Source organism: Puntigrus tetrazona, chromosome 6 (genome assembly GCF_018831695.1).
Source record: "Puntigrus tetrazona isolate hp1 chromosome 6, ASM1883169v1, whole genome shotgun sequence".
In the NCBI taxonomy this organism is placed as follows: Eukaryota; Metazoa; Chordata; class Actinopteri; order Cypriniformes; family Cyprinidae; genus Puntigrus; species Puntigrus tetrazona.
This window is the reverse complement of record NC_056704.1, coordinates 8253363-8275890: the sequence shown is the minus strand read 5'-3', so window position 1 is coordinate 8275890 and position 22528 is coordinate 8253363. Positions and strand designations below refer to the sequence as shown.

General features: G+C 39.8%; 1 protein-coding gene across 2 annotated transcripts in view; it reads left to right on the top strand.

Moving 5' to 3' along the window:
- Positions 1–21854, top strand: part of si:dkey-43k4.5 (potassium voltage-gated channel subfamily S member 2) — a 28048-nt gene extending 6194 nt beyond the window's left edge. The window contains exons 2-4 of one of the 2 annotated variants that reach the window (XM_043242913.1): positions 13313–14077; positions 14177–14289; positions 15964–21854. In XM_043242913.1, coding sequence (XP_043098848.1) covers positions 13327–14077; positions 14177–14289; positions 15964–16452 — 1353 coding nt within the window. In that variant the 5' untranslated portion in view covers positions 13313–13326 and the 3' untranslated portion in view covers positions 16453–21854. Of the gene's footprint in view, positions 1–13312; positions 14290–15963 lie in introns of both variants that reach the window. The other variant, XM_043242912.1, reaches the window with a different exon arrangement.
- Positions 21855–22528: the final 674 nt, after the last annotated feature.

The following is a 22528-nucleotide window of genomic DNA, read 5'->3' as shown; positions in this document are numbered from 1 at the left end:
AGCATGTAATGCTGATCTGACTGTTGTCTATGTGTAGGGGTTTTCAAAAAGACAGTGGGCTGTGCTCGGGTGATAACTGAAGGTGGTGACTGTAGATGAAGTAGATCAGATGTCAAATTTTACGAAAGTCTCAATTGGCATGTGAAAAATCACAGCTACTTCATGCAGGCTGTGTCCAGTTTACTGTTTTAAGCCTTAAAGAGCTTAGATTTTATTTATTTTTATTATTCATAGTAGTAAATGGGCAACCAGAGGAAACCCTCCCCTGAGTACTTACAATTCCAGATCTACATTTCCCATCATGCCACATACCTAGGACTGATTACCTGCCCCGGTGTTTCTCATTATACCGGTTATTTAAGCTGTGCCCTGACACACGCTCAGTGCAGTCTTATCCTTGCCCCGGGTGATTATGCTGAGCATTTATTCTCTACTGTTGTCTCCTTGTGTTGATTCTTGGACTGTTGTCTGATTCTCTGATTGTCTGCTATCTGCCTACTGACCCCTTTCCTGGATTCCCTGACTTTGATTATCACTGCCTGCCACGACCATTGACTGGTACTGTTTACAATTCTGTCTCTGTCTCATACATCCCTGACGCTGTTGTCGATTCTCTGCCTGTTAGACCACTCTCAATAAAGAAATGATCCGAAACGTCTCCTTGTTACAGAAGATTTTGGCATCACTGGATCCAGCATCTGGTTTCCGAGGTCTCATCTCAAACCTCCATGCTCAGCACCCATCAGCAGCAATTGCTAAAGCTAACCAGGCTGTCTGAGGAGCTAGTCCGCACAATGGATATGCTCACACCCCTAGCCACCAATGCGGCTGCACCACTGCTCAGATCAACGTCAGCGTGAATGCCAGGAGGGCAACCCTGCCAAATGTATTTTTTTACCATAATGCTCCTTGTTTATCACTCAACAACCCTATTTGTACCCCTCAGATCATGGCAAAGTGGCTTTGTGTGGTCATTACTGATGGGCTACCTCCATGTGGGAGGGCAGACAAATGACGTTCCCATCCTACTCAGATTTCCTGCGTCAGTTCAGAGCTGTTTTTAAACACCCTGCGGAGGGGAAGGTGCCTAGGGAACAGCTCACATTACGGCAAGGTAAAAGCACAGCCGCAGATTATACACTAACCTTTTGCACATTTGCAGCACAAACCGGATGGGGATCGGATTCCGCTAAAGTTGATGTACTACAAGGGACTTAACACCTACCTGCAAGCCGAGCTAGCCTTGTCGTGTTGAGGGAAAATCTTTGGATCAATTTATGGAGCTCACCGTTCGTATCGATAACTTGATGAGGACTCATTGCGTCATGACTCGTCTTCTACACTAGATCTACGATTCTCCTAGTGCGGGGCATCCAGGCATTACAGTGACCCGGCAATTCAAGTAAAACCCTGCAAGTAAATTCTGGTGGCCCACGCTTCAGCTGCAGGCCCGCTACAGCCATTCCCCATTTCCCAAATACCCTGGTCACACATTGCTGTGGACTTTGTCACTGATCTGCCACCGTCTAATAACTATACCAGCCAAAATAAATCATTTCGAGGCGATTTGACATGCAAGAAGATGATGACCTCTCCAGATCCCTTGGGCCAGATACCCATCCAAGACCGCACTACAGCTCGTGAGGAAAGCATCAGACATTAGCTTCTTGCGACGACTGCACATGCCTAAATTGGGACCCAAAGTCAAAAATCAAGGTCTAAACCACATATATGTAGCCCCTGGCATGTAAACCTTATATTCCTCTGGGGATTCGCACTCTAAAGTAAATATCCTGACTTTAAACCACAACTGCAATGTCTCATGTGCAAGACATCCTAAGGTTCAAGTGGATGCTATCTTAATGAGATCTAGACCCTTCTAAAAGTTATTACAATAGTGTAATGGTGTAGCCTGAAATCCTTCAGGGTGATCAGAATGGAGTCGACACTTGTAGGAGACAGCTGTGCCAACATCACTATCAAATCCTGTTAGCCTCTATATTTCTTATCTCCTGGGCAAGAGAGAAAATGCTTCTCAGAATCCCAGATTAAAATGAGCAAGGACAACATCCTATGTCAAAGCACATGCTCTAAAGACTGGGCAAATCAGCCAGTTGCTGATGCTAAGCTGCATTCACATTTTGTATATGTGGTTGTTGATAAGGCTAGGCCGCATTGAAGAACCTGATACTGGTAAGCACACCCATTGTAAGTGTGGCTAGCAGCCCAACACCAGGTCACTTAGGGGAGAAAATCTAGAACTTATTTGAGCCCATTTGCCTCCCTGCACTCAGATCTTAATGAATGTCAGTCTGATATGCCTGCAGAACCTCCACGTTCTGCAAGGCAGCACCAGCATAATCTACTACATGAAACACTCTCCTTACCAGTGTAGATATTGCTCTACATGGCTTGGGAAGGAGCGCTGTGTTTAAGTAATGATGCACCCATAGAGGAGAGATGGTCAACTATCAATCATTTCAATCAATCATTTTTATTTATATAGCGCTTTTAACAACACAGGTTGCATCAAAGCACTGTACAGTATAATGACAGGGATGTATAGTGACGAGAGTGACCAATTTCTTATTAAATGCAGAGACGGTCTCTGTAGTCAATTCAACGATAGTCACTAGAAGTTAAGTGTCCCCAACCAAGCAAGCCAGAGGCGACAGCGGCAAGGAAACAAAACCCCATGCATACAGAATGGAGAAAAAAAAACCTTGGGAGAAACCAGACTCAGTTGGGGTCAGTTCTCCTCTGATCGGACGCCCAGCACTTAACTTCCAGTTCAATTTTAAACGCGGCTGTGTCAGGTAGTGTAAATGACTTAGTGTGTGCGTGTGCGTGTGTGTGTGTGCATCAGGATCTGGTGATCTGTCGACGGCGCATCTAGGTGTTCTGGTCTCTGATGAACATAATCTCTGGGTGCTGATCCACCATCTAGTCTGGATACAAACTGTGAAAACAGATTGAGAAAGAAACAGGACTAATATTAGCGTAGATGCCATTCTTTTTACGATGTCACAAGTACATCGTATTGTAGAAATAGTGTTCCCGGTTCCAGCAAATCTAAGTAATGCAGCCTAAAAATCCTTTAACGGATTTGAATAATAAAAGGTGTGTTGGTGTGTTATGTGTAGGCTAAGTTAAAAAGATGTGTCTTTAATCTAGATTTAAACTGGCAGAGTGTGTCTGCTTCCCGAACAGAGTTAGGAGATTGTTCCAGAGTTTAGGTGCTAGACAGGAAAAGATCTGCCGCCCGCAGTTGATTTTGATATTCTAGGTATTATCAAATGGCCAGAGTTTTGAGAACGCAGCGGACGTGCAGGACTATAATGTGATAAGAGCTCGCTCAAGTATTGAGGAGCTAAACCATTCAGGGCTTTATAGGTAATTAATAAGATTTTAAAATCTATTCGATGTTTGATAGGGAGCCAGTGCAGTGTTGACAGAACCGGGCTAATATGATCATACTTCCTAGTTCTAGTAAGGACTCTGGCTGCTGCGTTTTGGACTAGCTGAAGTTTGTTTATTAAGCGTGCAGAACAACCACCCAATAAAGCATTGCAATAATCTAACCTTGAGGTCATAAACGCATGAATTAATATTTCTGCATTAGAGGTCGAAAGCATAGGTCGTAATTTAGATATATTTTTAAGATGGAAAAACGCAGTTTTACAGATGCTAGAAACATGATTTTCAAAGGAAAGATTGCGGTCAAACAGCACACCTAGGTTCCTAACTGATGATGAAGAATTAACAGAGCAGCCATCAAGTGATAGGCTGTGTTCTAGATTATTATATGTGGGGTTTTTAGGTCCAATTATTAGCACCTCTGTTTTTTCAGAATTTAACATTAAGAAGTTACTCATCATCCAGCTTTTTATATCGACTATGCATTCTGTTAGATTCTCAATTTGGTGTGTATCACCAGGCTGCGCTGAAATATAGAGCTGAGTATCATCAGCATAGCAGTGAAAGCTAACACCATGACTCCTGATAATATCTCCCAGAGGTAACATGTAAAGGTTGAAAAGTAACGGTCCTAGCACTGAGCCTTGAGGAACTCCATATTTCACTTTTGATCGATATGATACCTCCTCATTTAATGCCACAAACTGATAGCGGTCAGATAGATATGATGTAAACCATGCTAAGGCGCTTCCTCTAATGCCAATGGTTGTGAATGTTGTGATCGATAGTATCGAATGCTGCGCTAAGATCTAATAGCACTAATAACGAGATAAAACCACGATCAGATGATAGAAGCAGGTCATTAGTAACTCTAATGAGAGCAGTCTCAGTACTATGGTACGGTCTAAAACCTGATTGGAAATCCTCACAGACACCATTTTTTCTAAAAAGGAATACAGTTGTGAGGATACTACCTTTCTAGTATCTTTGACAGAAAAGGGAGATTAGAGATTGGTCTGTAATTTACTAAGTCTTTGGGATCAAGATGTGGTTTCTTAATGAGAGGTTTAACTACAGCCAGTTTAAAGGTTTTGGGAACATAACCTAATGACAATGATGAATTAATAATGTTCAAAATAGGATCTATGACTTCTGGAAGCAGATCTTTTAATAGTTTAGATGGAACAGGGTCTAACATACATGTTGCTGGTTTAGATGATTTAACAAGTTTGTACAAGTCTTCTTCTCCTATAATAGAGAAAGAGTGTAATTTTTTCCTTAGGGGATCTAAAGCTCATTATCTGATGTGAAACTGTAGTTGACGGCTGCATAGTTACAATTTTATCTCTGATGGTATCAATCTTAGAAGTAAAGAAATTCATGAACTCATTGCAGCTATACTCTTGGGGCATATTAGCACCTGTTGATGCTTTATTTTTTGTTAATTTAGTCACTGTACTGAATAAATACCGGGGGTTGTGTTTGTTTTTTTCTAAAAGGGATGAAAAATAATCAGATCTTGCTATTTTTAATGCTTTTCTGTATGACAGCATACTCTCCCGCCAGGCAATACGAAATACTTCTAATTTGGTTTTTCTCCACCTGCGCTCCATTTTCCGGGCTGCTCTCTTTAGGGTGCGTGTGTTTTCATTATACCATGGAGTCAGATTGTTTTCTTTTATCTTTTTTAAGTGCAAAGGAGCAACTGTATCTAAAGTGCTAGAAAAAAGAGAGTGCATAGTTTCTGTTACATCATCAAGTTTTTGGTTTCTCAGTGGGTGCGTCACTGAGTGGGGAGAACCTGTTTGATGTTCTGATCGGAACGGAAGAGCGGTGTTTTGACCCACGACTAGCCCGCCTCACGGTCACCCAATTGCCCTGCTGCACGGGCTCTGAGGCTGGAACCGAACAATGTACACGATTCACTGTACTAGTCGCATCCAAAGCAGTATCTACAGCCCTCGCATTCTTACTGTCCTCAATTAAAGTTTGGATACGTGTCTCTAATTCTAAAACCTTCTCTGTCAGCCTAGCTATTTCCCTGCATTTATCACACGTGAATCCCTGATCGCTAATAGAGAAGGATAAACTATACATGTGACAGACGGTGCAAGTGACGATGCAGGGAGAAGCCATTTACTCACCGTAAGGATTCACTTACCACTCTTGTTTTGATGAGCTTGTGAAAATGGAGCGAACGAGCGCGAGGAACAAATGAACAGGAGCGGGGAAAAAGCCCACAATCGCGCGAAAACGCGGGTGGGAGCGAAAGTGAATCGGCTAACGAGTACTAACTCACCGCCGAGTTTTAGATTAAAGCGAACGAACTAACAGCAGTCTAATTAGTTAGATTAATTTAATAGTATCAACGATATGTACACAGTTGAATTATATTTGATCGTTAGAGAAGAGGTGATAAATTGAAAAGCGAAGCTACACGCAGCTACAAACAAACCAACCTCTCAGCAGACAGGAGCAATCGAGCCTCAGCAGACAGGAGCAATCGAGCAAATGCAATCAGCAAATGCAACTAGCGTCTCTACCACCTGGGGTATCATCATAAAACCCTGTGTCCTTGAATTCACAATACTTAATTAAAGGTTGAGGTCACAAAAAAACACAGGACAATTATGGTTCACTCCATGAACTTTTCTCATCATAGGAGATCACCAAAGAAGGGGAGAGACCATAGCTGAAGTCAATCAATCAATCACTTTTATTTATATAGCGCATGGAGCATGGGGATCATCTAGGTGTTCTGGTCTCCTATGAAGGTCATCTCTTGGTGCTGACCCACCATCTGATCTGGATATGACATGAGATATGACCATCTGATCTGGATATAACCTGAGAAACAGAATAAGAAAAAAACAGATGCCAATCTTTTTTTTTTACCATGTAGCAAGTACATGTGTTCCTGGTTCTGGCTGATCTAATTAATGCAGCCTTACAATTCTTTAACATTTTTGAGAATGCAGTGGATGTGCAGGAATATAATGTGATAGGAGCTCTCTCAAATATTGAGGAGGTAAACCATGCAGGGCTTTATAAGTAATTACCAAGATTTTAAAATCTATTCAATGTTTAATAGGAAGCTAGTGCTAGATTTAGTAAGAACTCTAGCTGCTGTGTTTTGGACCAGCTGAAGTTTGGTTATTAAGCGTGCAGAACATTCAATTAAGCATTACAATGACCTAATCTGAAGGTCATAAATGCATGAATTAACATTTCTGCATTAGAAGATTGAGATGGAAAAACGCAGTTTTACAGATGCTTACATGGTTTCAAAAGGAAAGATTGCTATCAAACCGAGCCATCACGTGTTAGACAGTGTTCTAGGTCATTACATGTGGGGTTTTTATGTCCAATAATTTTAGCATTAAGAAGTTACTTGTCATCCAATTTTTTATTATGCATTCTGTTAGTTTTTCAGTTTGGTCTGTATCACTGGGCCATGAAGGAATATAGAGCTGGGTATAATCATCATAGCAGTGAAAGCTAACACCAGAGGTATCTCCCAGAGGTAACATGTAAAGTGTAAAAAGTAAGGTTCCTAGTTCTAAACCTTGAGGAACTCCATACTTTACTTGTGATATGATCTATATGACAGCTCATTGACTGCTACAAACTGATGGTGCACAGATAAATGCTAAGGCACTTCCACTAATTCCAACATAGTTTTCTAGTCTATTTAAGAGAATGTTGTGCTCGATCATGTCGAATGCAGGGCTGAGATCCAATAGCACTAACAACAAGCTACAACCATGATAAGATAAGCAGGTAATTTGTAACTCTAATAAGATTAGTCTCAGTCAATGGTACGGTCTAAATCCTAATTGGAAATCCTCACAGATACCAATATTCTCTAAGAAGAAATATAGTTGTGAGAATACTACCTTTTCTAGTATCTTTGACTGAAAAGGTAGATTCAAGATTGGTCTATAAAGTCTTTGGGGTCAAGATGTGTTTAAGAGAGGCTTAACCACAGGAGTCAAAGAGTCAGATTGTTTTCTTTCATCTTTCTTAAGCATAAAGTAGCACCTGTATCTGTAGCTGTATAAGGGCTAGAAAAAAGTATATAGATTCTGTTGCATCATGTATGATCGAGTATGATTTCGACAATAAGTAGGTCCTGACACGTATTGTCTAACTCCAATAGAGTTCAGAATGTCCAGGAATGCTGATGCATCTTTTTCATTATCAACATGGATATTAAAATCACAGACAATTAATACTGCCGTCAGTACTAACTCAGTTAGAAAATCAGCAAATTCTTTAATAAAATCTGTGTGGTGACCTGTATACAGTAGCCAGTACAAACATGACAGGGGATTTATCATTAGCACATGTTTCTCTAGATTATGTTATACGCAGCATCTTAACTTCAAAACGAGTTATACTTAAAACCTGGAACCTGAGAAGAACTGAGAATATTGTTATAAATTGTAGCAACACGTCCCCCTTTGGGGAAAGAAAAACACAGGTTTAACTCTAAAGACATGAAACATAGGGTGAACCCGGTGAGAATCACAGTGTTCCCCTTTGATGGGGGAAGCCCAGAAACAAAGTTAAGGGTGATGTGTGACCATGGATGGGAGGGTATGGGAAGAGGGTGGTGCAGACCATCAGGTCGGCCTTTAACAGGCATACATTGAGCACAAGTGAGACCAACACAAACTGTCTGACATCAGCCACCAGAGAGGGCCACCAGAGACGTTGGCGGATGGCAGACAATGTTCCCTGAATCGCTGGATGGCAGACCAACCTGGATGCGTGACCTCACTGACGGACGTCAGTGCGTAGCGCAGCCGACACAACCAACTTACCCACAGGATACTCCCTTGGCACTTGCACCCCTTGTTCAGTCTCCACTTGCCGCTTGACACCCCAAGAGCCCCGACCACCACCCCTTCCAAGAGAATGGCTTTGGCCGCAAGCTCTTCCTCAGTTCTTTCTTTAACATATCAAAGGCTACCTGAGCATCCTGGTTTCACTTGAATGGCACCTTAATGGAGGTTAATGCAGTGAGTGGTGCAGCGATCTGACCTGATGTTCCTGATGTATCGATGTAAAAGTTAGCGAAACCCAGGAAACGCTGCAGAGCCTTACAGGAGTTGGGAACTGGCCATGTAGCTACAGCTTCTATCTTCTATCAGCCTCTAGCAGGGTCAGGTTTGATCCCCCTGGAAGAGATGATGTGGACATGTAACGTAACAGACTTGGTGTGGAATTCGCACTTCTCTGCCTTGACAAACAGCTCTCTAACAGATGCTGGAAGACTCGTCTAACATGCTGGGTATGTACTTGGAGAGAGGGAAAATAAAAATGTCATCCAAATATACAAACACAAATTGTTTAATCATTTCTCCCAAAACGCTATTGACGAGGCCCTGGAAAATGACCGGGGCATTGGTAAAACCAAACGGTAGAACCAGATACTCATAATGTCCCGAGGGGGTCTTCCACTCATCCCACTCCCAAAGACGCATCAAATGGTAGGCGTCTAATTTGGTGAAGATCCGAGCTCCCTGCTAAAGTTCCAAAGCAGAAAACATTAAAGGTAAGGGATACCTGTTCTTAATTGTAATGTCATTCAAACCCCTGTAGTCAATACACGGACACAGGGAACCATCTTTCTTTTGAATGAAGAAAAACCCTGCACCAGCAGGAGAGGAGGAGTGACGGATGAGGCAAAGGGTATACAAATGACCCTTAGGTGGAGAAGTGCCCGGCAGCAGTTCTATAGCACAGTCATAAGGTTGGTGTGGAGAAAGCGAAGTGGCCTGCGAAACAGACACAGAGACAGTAGGAAAGGCAACACCCAAACAAGACACATGACAGGACTGATTCCAGGCTAACACAAAACCATTGATCCAGTCAACATGGAGATTGTGCTTTAGCAACCACATATGACCTAAATTTAACTGAGCCTTAGGACACTCCAATATTAACAGTTCAATCTCTTCATAATGATTACCAGAGAGTGACAGGCTTATACAAGGAGTGATGTGAGTAATGGTGGTTCGAGTATTGCCTGCCAGTGATCACACCGTGATGGGCAAGGGGGATGGAAGGAATGTTCCATTTGAGAGCAGTGGCTAAATCCAGGAAATTTCCCTCAGCTAATCTAGAAGGGCCTGGCTGGTATGTGAGGGTGTGTGAGGTTGGAGAGTAAAAACAGGAACGGGTGCCCACCAGGACTTTCCTTCTCACTGGTGGGCCTTGGCATTTAACGGGCACTGAAGCATAAAGTGCCTGGGCGTGCCCCAATAAAGACAAGTCCCTGGGTTAAACGCTCCTGTCTTTGCTGTGAGGTTAATTGAAGCCTACCCAGCTGCATCGGTTCAGCATCAGCTGACAGGGAACTCATGGCATCATGAGTAATCATGGCATCATGGCAAGTCTCTTGGTGGCACCACTGAGTAGTTGACTGATTGCGGCAGTTGAGGCGGCTCTCAAGATGGACAACTGAGCCACCACCTCATCTCCCTGGGCTGAGCGGTCAAATAACTTTACCATCTCCTGACGAAAGTCCACAAAAGTCGTACAGCAGAGAGCCAGATAATTCCTATTCGGCAATTCCCCATTCACGGGCGTGACCGTAGAGAAGAGTTAGCACATAGCCTTAGCCTCCTCTGTGGCATAACGACGAGGCTCTAGGGTGAACACCAACACGCACTGGGAGAGAAAAGCTTGACAGATTGTTGGCATGCGGCTCAGGCTCAGGGGGATACCTGCACGGAGGACATGCACTCGGTTAGCCACCTCCAGCTAAAGTTCATCGACCTTAGTAAGGAGCTCGTCCACCTCATTTGCTGTGGTGTTGATCTCACTGGAATGTTGACCCAGCAAAACCCCTTGCTGACAAGAGCGGAACGAAGCAAATCTGATGCCGTTGAATCCATCGTGGTCAGACTGTTCTTTTCTGGAGAAATAGATTGGATTCAGATGCGGGTGACAGTATCTTTATTGAACAGTGAATTTAGCGTGTATAGTAAGTTGAGCAGACAGTCTAAGTGACATATCAACAATGCAGATTTAAAGTCCACAATGAGTACTGCAAGGTGCAAAGAAAACAACTGGCAACAAAGAGTACAGGAGCCTGAACAAGATGAAACGAGACAATACGCAATTAATTTTAACAATCAGGATAATAGTTTTAACCATAACAGTCTGACAAAAGACAGTGAACCCGAGACCCGACATCTAGATTCTGATCATTGATCAAATCATCCATATGAAGTGCTTTCGCAGAAAGGCATCTGATCTCTGACTGGCAAAGTTAAACATCATTAGCGTAAATAACAATCTTGCTGATTTACGTTTAGCATTAGCCAGCAATTTGCCAAGATGTTAGGTGCTCTGGCTCTCAGTAAACATTGGACTATGGTAGCTGGTGTCTCTATTTTCATGTTCCGTACAATAGAATCACCAATTAGAACCAAGCTATGTACATGATTTACTGAACTAGTTGCATCCGAAGTATCCCGGCAGTATCTACAGCCCTCACATTCTTACTATCCTCAATTAAAGTTTGAATGCGTGTCTCTAATTCTAAAACCTTCTCTGTCAGCCTAGCTGTTTCCCTGCATTTATGACATGTGAATTCCTGGTCGCTGACAGAGAGAGATAAACTATATATGTGGCAAGCGGTGCATGTGACAATGCAGAGAGAAGCCACTTACGAAGCCATTTAAATCAGTGATAGATGATTTACTTACCACTGTTATTTGATGAAAATGGAGTGAATGATTGCAAAGAGAAATTAAACAATTTATTGTTCCTATTAATGCTTTTGAGCGCAGCATTGAGAGTAGCTTTTGATAAGGGAACCAGCATGCTGCACAGAAGTGCAAGCGGAAGTGCTTGTTGACTGGATGGAGAGACCTACAGATACCAATTCTAAGCAAAATCTAATGGCAAAGTCAGATTTTTCCCATTTCTCCACCCTGTAGGGGGGATTCAGAATGAAACTTGTCTGATTGTGACAAGACCTCACTCTTGGTATATTTCATTATTTATATTTATATGGAATATTTATTCTATCATCCTTGCAGCCAAAAGTGACAGGACAGGGAAAAATTTGAAATACAAGCTGACCTAAGCTGTCAGAGTCCCCTTTCTCCATGTCCTTTACTTCATTAGCTTGTGTGACCTCGAACACCACAGAGGTATATATCGGGAGAGCTGCAGATTTATCTTTTCAAAGAAAATAACTTCATGACAGAAGCACAATAAACAATGCTCATGCCAATATGAGAAACATGGAGGGAAACATCTAAGAATACCATCTTGAAAAAGATGTGAGTGCAGTCTCTCTTTCATTGTCCAAATCAATCATAATTAAATACACAGCAAGAGGCCATCTCAGTACAAATGATACATTTGTTGCCACACAGCTGTGGGTGGAAAATAATCTGAAATTACAGAAATAATTTGCTGAAATAAGTGACAGAGAAAAGACTAGATGTAATCGTTAGCCTGGAGACTGTAAAAAAAAAAACCTGTAAAAACTGGACAAAATGATGCTGAACCCGTAGTCTAAATGTGCCTTGGACAAGTATAAATGTATTCATAATTGAATGTCTGCTTGTCACATTTTATCATTGTAATTAATCTAATTATCATATGTACATTCATAGGTCAACATCACTCAAATGTGACTGAAGAAGAAAAACACATTGAGGACAATCAAAGATGGGGGTGGAAATGAGTTTGTGGTTCAGTGGCTTGTCGAAATTTTTTTTTACAAAAGAAATCCTCTATTATGTGGTGTCATTATGATTATTTAACTGCTCCAGATCAAGACGGAGCGTCCCTGTACTCAAGTTGTAAATGTCAAACAAATTTGATATTTACAACTCTTGATTGAGCTGCTTTGATGTGATACCCGTAAGCAATCGTCAACTACTAGATGCTGCATGTGTCTGGTTGAATCATATAGTGTGTATGTTTAGATTATTATAAGGCTAAAAATAGTTTGAAACCATCTTCATGTGTGTGGTCATGGTTTAAAATTTCACATGAAAGTTTAATTTTCATAACATCAGCAATCATTAACCCTGTGATTAGAACGCTCATGCTTCATGTCATCAACTGTTGAATTCAAATTTGCTTTTGCTGCTGCTGAGCCAGATTCGGATGTGCTGAGCGCTTGTCCTATTATCACAAATATTTAGTGTTTTCGACCATATAATGCTGATTTTAGGTTTCATACATTTAAGGACTAGCAAAACCGTACATTTATTGTTTGTACAATACGTGCTTATGTCTGTAGAGAATGTGAATCATTTTGAGAGGATCACCCTTCTGAAAATGCTAATGATTATCAATTCTCGATGCAGCATGAATGACAAACTGACATTTTCCACAATCATGACAGAAAATCTAAATCCTGCCCTGAACTCAATAGCGGAGAGGCAGCGCAATCGTTTCAAAATGGCGGTTAAACAAAGCAGTGTCTCAGAATTCAGAACATACATTGCATGATGTCAGCTTCATATTTCTATAGAAACAGCAATAATGATCTTTACAAATATAATCTGACAACATATTTTGTCAGGAGGATGAATTTGAGTGTTGTAAATCCCACAGCTCTTTATTCAGCCCTATCTAACATGGAGGTGCCCATCACCCGATATAGATAAACTAATATGGCCATTATAAGTGTTTAAACTGCCAAATACATTTACTTGCCCATATTTAAGAATCGGAATATATTCTAAAATAATGGTCGTCCTGAAAAAAATTCACCCTGGGGGCTTAGCTAGAATATTTTAAACTCATGTATGAATTATATTCATATTTGTAAATGTGTGAAAATGAATCATAGAAATCAACCTATTTTGAATGGCAGCCATACTAAAACAAATGTTGTCCTCTTTTTCTATTACAGCGTGTAGTTAGATCATGGTTAAGGAAACCACTTGGTGGTTTTTGGATCCGAAGGACAACCTTTTACACATCAATGTGGGTGGGTTGAGGCACACTCTATGTTCAAGCATTGTGAAGAAGTTTCCGGATACACGTCTGGGCCAGCTCTTGTCCTGTGACACAGAAGATGACATTCTACAGCTCTGTGATGATTTTGATGTTCAACGGAAAGAGTTTTACTTTGACCGTAACCCTGGCCTTTTCCCTTATGTTCTGCACTTCTACCAGACTGGCAAGCTGCACATTATGGAAGAGCTGTGTATTTTCTCCTTCTCTCAGGAAATAGAGTACTGGGGCATCAGTGATTTTTTTCTGGACAGCTGCTGTAGTTACCGCTACCTTGATCGTAAACTGGAGAGACACCATAAATCCTGGGATGAAGAGAGTGATGTTAGCAGTGTGGATACGTCGGTTGATGAAATTTCTGATCTGAACAAAGATATTGAGCACTTCCACGAAATGCGTTTTGGAAACATTCGAAAATGTCTGTGGCTAACATTGGAAAACCCAGGTTATTCAATACCTAGCAAACTTTTCAGCTTGCTTTCCATTTGTGTGGTGTTAATTTCAATTGCCACTATGTGTATCAATAGCATTCCAGAGTACCAAATTTTTGATGAAAATGGTAATCCAACTGAAGACCCAACTATGCATGTTTTAGAAGTGTTCTGCATCTGCTGGTTTACCTTTGAGGTAGTAACACGTATGCTTCTTGCACCAAACCATCGTAAGTTCTTCCTGCTACCACTAAACCTGATTGATATCATCTCAGTGATGCCGATTTACATCACTATCTTTTTTGATATGCTCATTGGGAGTGAATCAGAGCTGGACAACTTGGGAAAACTGGTCCAGGTGTTGCGGCTGATGAGAATCTTCAGGGTGCTGAAGCTGGCTAGGCATTCAACAGGGTTAAGGTCACTAGGTGCTACACTACGGGTGAGAATACACTACTACTACTGTTAATGTTCAAGTGCATTTACAAGCTGTGAACTGAAGTGGTGTTCAAACCTGGACTTGGAGTGATACCCACAGTACTCCACTTTTTTTTTAAATGTCTGAAACCCTACTATGCTTCCCAATACGCATACTATCAACCCTAAATATATCCAAGATTAGAATTAATCTGTTCTAGAATACAGTATGTTGAAATAAGAGTCCAGAGATAACTGGATAATCTACTATTTCCAGTGGATTTTTGAAGCACACATCCATGCACTTTCTAATAGATAATATTGTTCACAAGTACATTCATTATAAGTTTACACTTTATTTTTATAGTACACTTCAGACAATCTACTAACTATAAGTAACTTGTACAACATGTCAAAGTTACATGAAAATTGAATATGGTGACCATACATCCTCTTTATCTCATATATGTCCTGGCCAAGATTTCTAAATAACTACAAGACCTACAAAAAAGAAACATTCTGCACGCCGTTGAATCACAATACATTGACATCAAAGACAATTGATCTGCTCAACACTGATTCAAGCTGATCACACCTTTTAAATTAGTTTTCTATTGCTTTCAGAAAGTAAAAACTGAAAAGTATACATACATAAATATACATAATGAAATCAACATTTATTTTTTAAGGAGAATTTAAAAAATATTGTTTATTAAAAGTGATTTAACTCACAAAATAATCTTTCATCAAAATAATTTCCCCATGTAACAAAATTTTTCTTTGATGACGTTTACTGGTGTGAGGGCAGAACAATAACCTCACAACTCCAGCCTGTCATTTACATGAGATCACAACAACAGCAAACAACATTGACTCAGTCATCCAGTTTAATAAATCAAAAAGCATAAGCACAAAGAGGCTGTGGGTCTCCAGGAACAGGACTGAAAACCACTGACATATTGATTAGTACTAACTGTATATTTTTGATTGTGCTTTGCTTAAAGGGATCATCGGATGCAAGTTTCACTTTTTTTGTTGTCTGAACATGTGTGTTGGAAGTGTGTACACACATCTATCTTATAATGGTAAAAATACACCTATTTCAAAAGGCTGTAGAATGAAGTAGTTCTGCACAGGCCCCTCCCACAGTAGTTAATTGACAAGACTGTCTTGCCATCTTAGACCCGCTCTGAGTGAGCTGTCATCAGTCTGCCATTGTGTCAAATCGTGCGCAAATAGATGTCTCCGATTAAGAGATTGAAGCGTTTTGTGGTTGGATGTAATAATGAATGTAACAGTCATCATATACTCCCAACATCTGAGCTGCTGAAGATGCAGAGAATAAATGTTACTTTAGTTTTGAAGGGAATGCACTGATCTGCGAACTGCCTAAATGGGTATAGATTATAGATTTTGGTGCATGTTAAGACACTGAAGAACTATATCAACTTGTGCATCCGATGACTCCTTTAACAAAATTAATACCAGTAGCAAATAATCCATAAATAGCATTAATTTTGATTTGGACTTTTATTCAAATTCGATAAAACCTTAATGTCCTTCCAATTATAACAAAAATAAAGGAATAAAAAAATCTTCAAGCAACTTAATAGCTTAAGCATTTAAGTACTTAAGTGTTTCTACTCATATTTGCCATATCAAAAATCATGTTTGTTTGTTTTGGGTTTTTTTTGTGTAGCACAGCTACAGAGAGGTTGGAATCTTATTACTGTACCTGGCTGTCGGTGTATCGGTGTTCTCCGGAATGGCTTACACTGCAGAATACGAAGAAGATGTTGGTTTGGACACAATCCCAGCATGCTGGTGGTGGGGCACTGTTAGTATGACAACAGTAGGATATGGGGATGTAGTGCCGGTAACAGTGGCAGGAAAACTAGCAGCATCTGGCTGCATCTTAAGTGGTACATTAGTTGTAGCACTACCCATCACAATAATTTTCAACAAGTTTTCACATTTTTATCGCAAACAAAAAGCTCTTGAGGCTTCAGTGCGAAACAACAACAACAACAAGAGGCTTATAATAAGACAACAGAGTACCAGTGAAGACAGCGAAATACATGGTCATAACCACTGTTTGGAGGATGAAGAGAAGGATGAAGATGTGAATTATGAGAGAGGAGTTGTCAACTTTTGCTTTGAAGAACATCCACTGACTATTAGATTCTGATTGGTCCACTATGCAAGTGAAAGTCAAACATTAAATCCTGCCTGAAAATAGCGTAGGGGGACAAGTAAAAAAAATCCAGTGGTTCTGCTATGCTGTGGGGGGTATTTTGCTGCCATGATTATGGGCCACTTGCTCCCTTTGAGGGAGGAGTGTTATTTAACCAGAAGGCTTTTTAAATTAGTTCTTCTGAATCTTTAAGACAAGAGCTATTCTCAGCATGAAACAATATTATCTGATTTAATTTGAATTCAATACAGTAAACAACAACTGTCAGTGTTTTTTTATGTACGCAATAATTCTGAAGTCAAGTCACATTTAAATTATATTTATATAATGTTTTATTCAATACATATATTTTCAAAGCAGCTCTACAGATGTTAGATAGCAATAGTGCCATTATACAGCTCAAATTAGTGTAATGTTGATTCAGTTCAGTTCAGTGTCAGTTATTAAACAATTAAAAAAAGCTATACAAATAAAAATATTTTCATTATTCAGCACAAATTTTTTCAGGTTTTGCTCTCGTTGAATAGCCTTAGTGAAAACAAATCAATTTCCGAAACAATATACAATAACATTAATAATAGTAAGTGTCTTTAAATCCCAACTGAGCAACCAAAACTACATCACAGTAGTGAAGAAAAAACCTGGGAGAAAACAAGCTCAGTCATGGGGTCGGTTTTCTTCTGACCTTAAATGAACATAACTTTGGTTCCCTGAGAATGGAAAGAGAAGTTGTGTACAGCTTTTCATTGGGTGCCATTTTCCTTAGAATCTTTTGATTGAATACAATAAGTCCTGAGCAAAGTTCACATGGCACAAACGCAAAGTCTCGTTTTCTTCTCAGGGAACCAAGGTTCAGGGACCCGGGGACATTCCTTTCAGAGTGTCTCTCGACGCTGCGTACAGCTTTGCTGATGAATTAGAGAACATGTACAGTCATGCCATCTACTGGGAAGATATCGATGAATATAGAGAATATACTGAGAATATAGAGATGAAAATATGGGTGGCGCCGTCATACCTTGACATAAGTGGACCAAGAGCGAGGGGGCGGAGCTCCTCTTTGCTGTTGTACAATAGGTAATAATAGTGGTAATAATAGCTCTTACCTCGCTTAACTGAAAGGACCCGAGAAGTCAGTGAGGAAACATCAAATTATAAAATCTGCTGCCGAACAGATTTCCTCTATAGAAATACCTCTTGCCCATGCCCAGGAGAAAGCAATGCTTCTTGTGGCGTGGGCATGCACCCTGATGCATGATAAGCCAGGGCTATTGCATCCACAACCCAATGGGATAGACTTTGTATCGATACCTAGTCAGCCCTTAGTATGACTGCTGAAACACACAAAAAGCTGTTATGAGAGTCTGAAATTCTTTGTGCATTCAAAAGAGACGCGCACAGTGCATACAGGACAAAGTGGCCTTTGTGAAAGCTTGTTATCACTTGGTTTTTTTAAGCCCTTAAGGCACGTAGCCTTTTCTTGGCTTAAGATTGACTTTACTGTTATTAACACCAAAAACTCAAACAAGATTCATTGACTGAGAGAGCGTGTAAATCCCTGATTCGCTTGACAGAGGCAAATGCCAGAAGAAGCGTTGTCTTGAGACAGAAAACCTTGAGCAAGGATGACTGCAGCTCTTCGAAAGGGGGCATGTCAGGGAATCAAGGACCAAAGACAAGTCCAAGGGGGGATTGTGTTTGCTCGGGGAGGGTTGAGCCGTTTCACACCATGTTAGAAATGTAACCACTAAATTGCTCTTGTCAACTGGCTTCTTGTCAACACCATTATTAAAGGCTGAGATGACAGCTACTTTGAGCATAAAGGGTGTGCGACCTGTGTCCAGTGCTCTTGTAAGAATGACGGAATGAATTAGATCGAGCAGGTTACGCTTCAGAAAGGGTTCTCACTTTTTGCTGTGTTAATGATACTGAAGTGGGCGGGCTCTGTTGAAGTTATGCAGGTACCACAGCTCTGGATTGCGGTGACAGATTGCGGTACCATGCTGTTCGCTTGAGATAGGAGGTCCTTCTTCAGTGCAATAGGCCAGGGACATATCTTTCCAGCATGATTGAGGCAGATCGACTGCGCCATTATCTTAATGGCTCACAGGGCAAAATCAGTGGCACCGAGCGGCCCCTTAAAGCTTTCTTGTCCAAGCTTATAAGCATATTTGCCTGAGTGGAGGGCAGAAGCAGCCTGGTCCACTGCTTCAGGGATCTCTAGAGGTCCTGAAGCACACTGGAGCAGGAGCATGATGAACACATTTCGCAACTTCGCCGAAATGCTAAAGAGGACTCAATATATCCACTTTTTTTCAACGGCGAAGGAGAGGCTTTTACATAATTGAGGTGAAGGAGTAATATTTTGAGGAAAATGGCAGTAAGCACTGTGTTATAAGGGGAGCCACGCCCCTCCAATTTTCACATGATTGAGCACCATTGGCCATTGCAATAATGTTAAGCTAATCAGGCTTCAGTATTTTAAGGAAAAAGGTGTTTCCCAAATGTGCCAACAAAGCTGTATGCAACGTCTAGAGACACTTTGAAAGGGGCAGACTTTGTGGACACATAAATTTAAAAATAAATTTAAAAAGGTATCGCCCCAGTGACAGGTTTTGTACCTTTACTTCTGAGAGTGTATTATGGGTATTATAATCACCAACAAATAAGGCTTTATCTGCAACTGGTACTAACTCAGGTAGAAAATCAGCAAAGCAGTTACAAGCAGTACATGTAACAAAAGAAGAGGCCATCACAGTATTTGTATGCTTATTCACATTTAAAGCAGTTGTTTGAAAGACTTCTAAAACATTAAATGAAAGAGAGAAAAGAGACTGTAAAGACAACTCACAAGCTATGTAACGCTATCAATATGTGCAAGCAATAGATATTCATATTAAAAAAGCAATATCAGATAATATATGATAATATTTAAATATTTAGTGATTTAAACAGAAAGGATTGATAATAAGATGTTCAAGAAGTAGCTTGGCAGAGCAATTAAAAAATGCTCAGCAGCAAGGCAGAACTTGGAAACAGTTTGTTGTGGGAAGACAATAATTACACTTGGCACAGCCGTCAAAATACAGTAAGCAAAATAGTACAAAATGAAGGTTGCCTTCCAAAGAATTCTTCAAACTGACATCACTTTTAATTGAAATTTATGCCTTGGTTATGTATGCAACATTACTAGCATGAAACCTTTCGATTAAGAAACACCCAAAGTTGTTCTTTTGTAAACACCTGTTTCCTATGACGAAACATTTCTATGCATAGAGCATGATGGATCACTGGATGGGTTGATGGGTAAAATGATATCATTGACATGACGTTTGTAGTCACCAGATCTCTTCCTTAGGTTTTGTCATTTTAGACAGTGCAAACCCATGACCTCTGCAATACTAGCATTTCTTGGGAATGAAAGCCATGACCTCAGCATTGTGGGTGTGTTAGTGGTTTGAACACTTACTGTGCATGATGTCCCAAACCACGAGAAAACCTTTGCTTCAGCTGTTCCTGCTCTTTCTCCAAATAGAGGTTTACTATAAAAATAGCAGTCCTGTATTGTATAGTCTTAAGACAACATGGCATAGAAGATACCTGTAAACTGTGATTTACTATAAACTGTTGATAAACTGTTTTTCTGCTGACATTTGAGGCCATTGTCTGTTTACCATGAAGAAATGTGGATTCATAACAAATTAGAGTCATTTATTTCATTGTCTAAGGTGGAGAAATCTTTTTAGCCTCAGGGGTGTCCAGTCCTTCTCCTGGAGCTTGTGTCCTGCAGAGTGTAGCTCCAACCAGTTCCAAAACACTCACCTGGAAGATTCTAGCAGAGATTGCCTTACTATTAACTAATATAAATTTAATTTCACTACACTTAGTACACTTCCATAATCTACCTAAAGTACTCTAATTTTGTACGTAATATACCAAAAATGTTTCTTTAGTAAGTCTTAAGATAAGCTCCACTGTGCTCTGCACTCACAGTTGAAACCATCTTTCATACGTTTAAGTATACTTATTATACATAGAAAATACAATTATTTAAAGTATTAGAGTAATATATAATTAATATATCCAAAAATGTATTTATAATCTATTGCCCAACATTTTTTTTATAGTTTAAATAATTCATTTCAAATGTAATTATGTTTAACTTTCTCTTTATGTGATATAGCCTACTGCACTCAAGTATATTAGTAGTAGTCGTAAGTAGCACTTTTGGTTTCCCTTTATTTTGATGTTTCCTTTAACACATTCCGTTAACTTATTAGCAACATTGCACCCACATATTTAATAACTCTCATTAGTGTTAGTAGAGTATTAGTAGACTGGTATAGGGTTAGAATAAGTTGACATGAACTTGCAAAGTTACTTATAGTCAGTGGAATGTTTGTTGAGAGATAATCCAAAAAACCCAAAAACATTAACAGATAGTAATCAGTAATATGAAAGGGGTGGTTTTGGTGCTTCTGCTGATATCATGATTAGCATTTAAAGTAAATGATATGCATCAAACAGACCATGTTTGCAGTTTTCACACTACTGCAGTAGAATGTACTTTGTGTAAAATGTTCTGTACATTCTGTACATACAAGTCACATTTGCTGGAAGTTAAGTTATGGAAGTTATGACATAAATGAGATCTACCTGTCACAAAATTCCCTAAGCTGAAAAACTTTATTAGTGCAAAATTAAATTGTGTTTAGTGTAAAAAAATACTGAAGATTAATATTGTCGATTCATTAAATGAGAAGCTATTTTTGTACTAAAGCTATTGATTAAGCATAGTGAAGCCTCTTGACATAAATAACAAAAATGGCCCTTTTGACTTCTTTCCTGTCTTAAGCTTCTTTGGCTAAAGGTTGCAGGATTGCCTTTCACACCACTTTTCCATGGGTGCCTGTGCCAGAGTCAGAGCCCAATTTTTAACCGGCTGCATATTTCTAGTCAAAAAACCCTGGGCCAGTGCCCAGATCCTAATTCTGACCTAGCCGCAAATGATATCAGTAGGTGCAGTTTAAACCACAGATTGCAGTATGAAAGGTGCCATTTTTAAAATTGTCAGAGTTTGGGTAAATTAACAACAACAATTGAATATGTTAGTTCAGCACTGGTCAGTGGAAGAGATCGACATTGAAAAGAAATTCCAATCACATGTTGCTGCTCACCCAAGCCAGTTTTGAATGAGTGTCACTGTTGCACTGGATCCAGCTTCTGCACCAGTGGGCAAACAGTGGCTTTGTTTCTAGTAATCCTGATGACTTTGATTAGCTGGTTTAGGTGTGAACTCTACATAATAGTCAATCTCCAATTTGATACCTTTGTCCTGGATGGCCACTAGGTTCAAACACACCCAACTAGAAGTTTCTAGAGATCTTCAAGACTAGCTGGATGGTGGCCAACAATGAACAGAATTGGACATCCCTGCTATTCCGTCTTCTTAGCTCTCCTTTTATACCATTCCATCAATTTTTCCCCAATTCTTTTTAATGGTTTTTCGATTAGATTTTCTCTATCATCTTCTCTTTCTGTTTTACTATCTATTTGACTTTCTACATCTTGTTCACCTCCTACTGCTTTTCCTATGCCCACTCTACCTCTTTGAAGTCTTACCTCTTTTTACATTTTCTATACAGTTTGCCATTGTTTCTTTCTTTGCCCAGAATATTCACAGGCTACTACTGCTACACTATCTATTCTTTCTAAACATTGGATTGGGGAAATATGTGTGTTGTTCTTAGAGAAAATAATGTATATATTTTATTTATTTATTTAAAAATGTATAAAGGACCAAATATGCAAAAATGAAAAATATAAATAAATAAATGCATAAATATACAAATCTATGAATTATTTCCTGTTCATTCCTGTTTCTGCTGACATGTATTTTTTTTTTACCGTCTGCACACTGAAAACCTCTGAAACAACAGAGACCAGAGATAATTGGATTTGCATTGGCTATAGATGAATTCTGGCTATATTATTTTTGTTTGTAATTTTGTAGTTTTTCTTACTGGTCAAGGGAAAAACATTCTCCATTCTTATTCTCTAAGAAACTCAT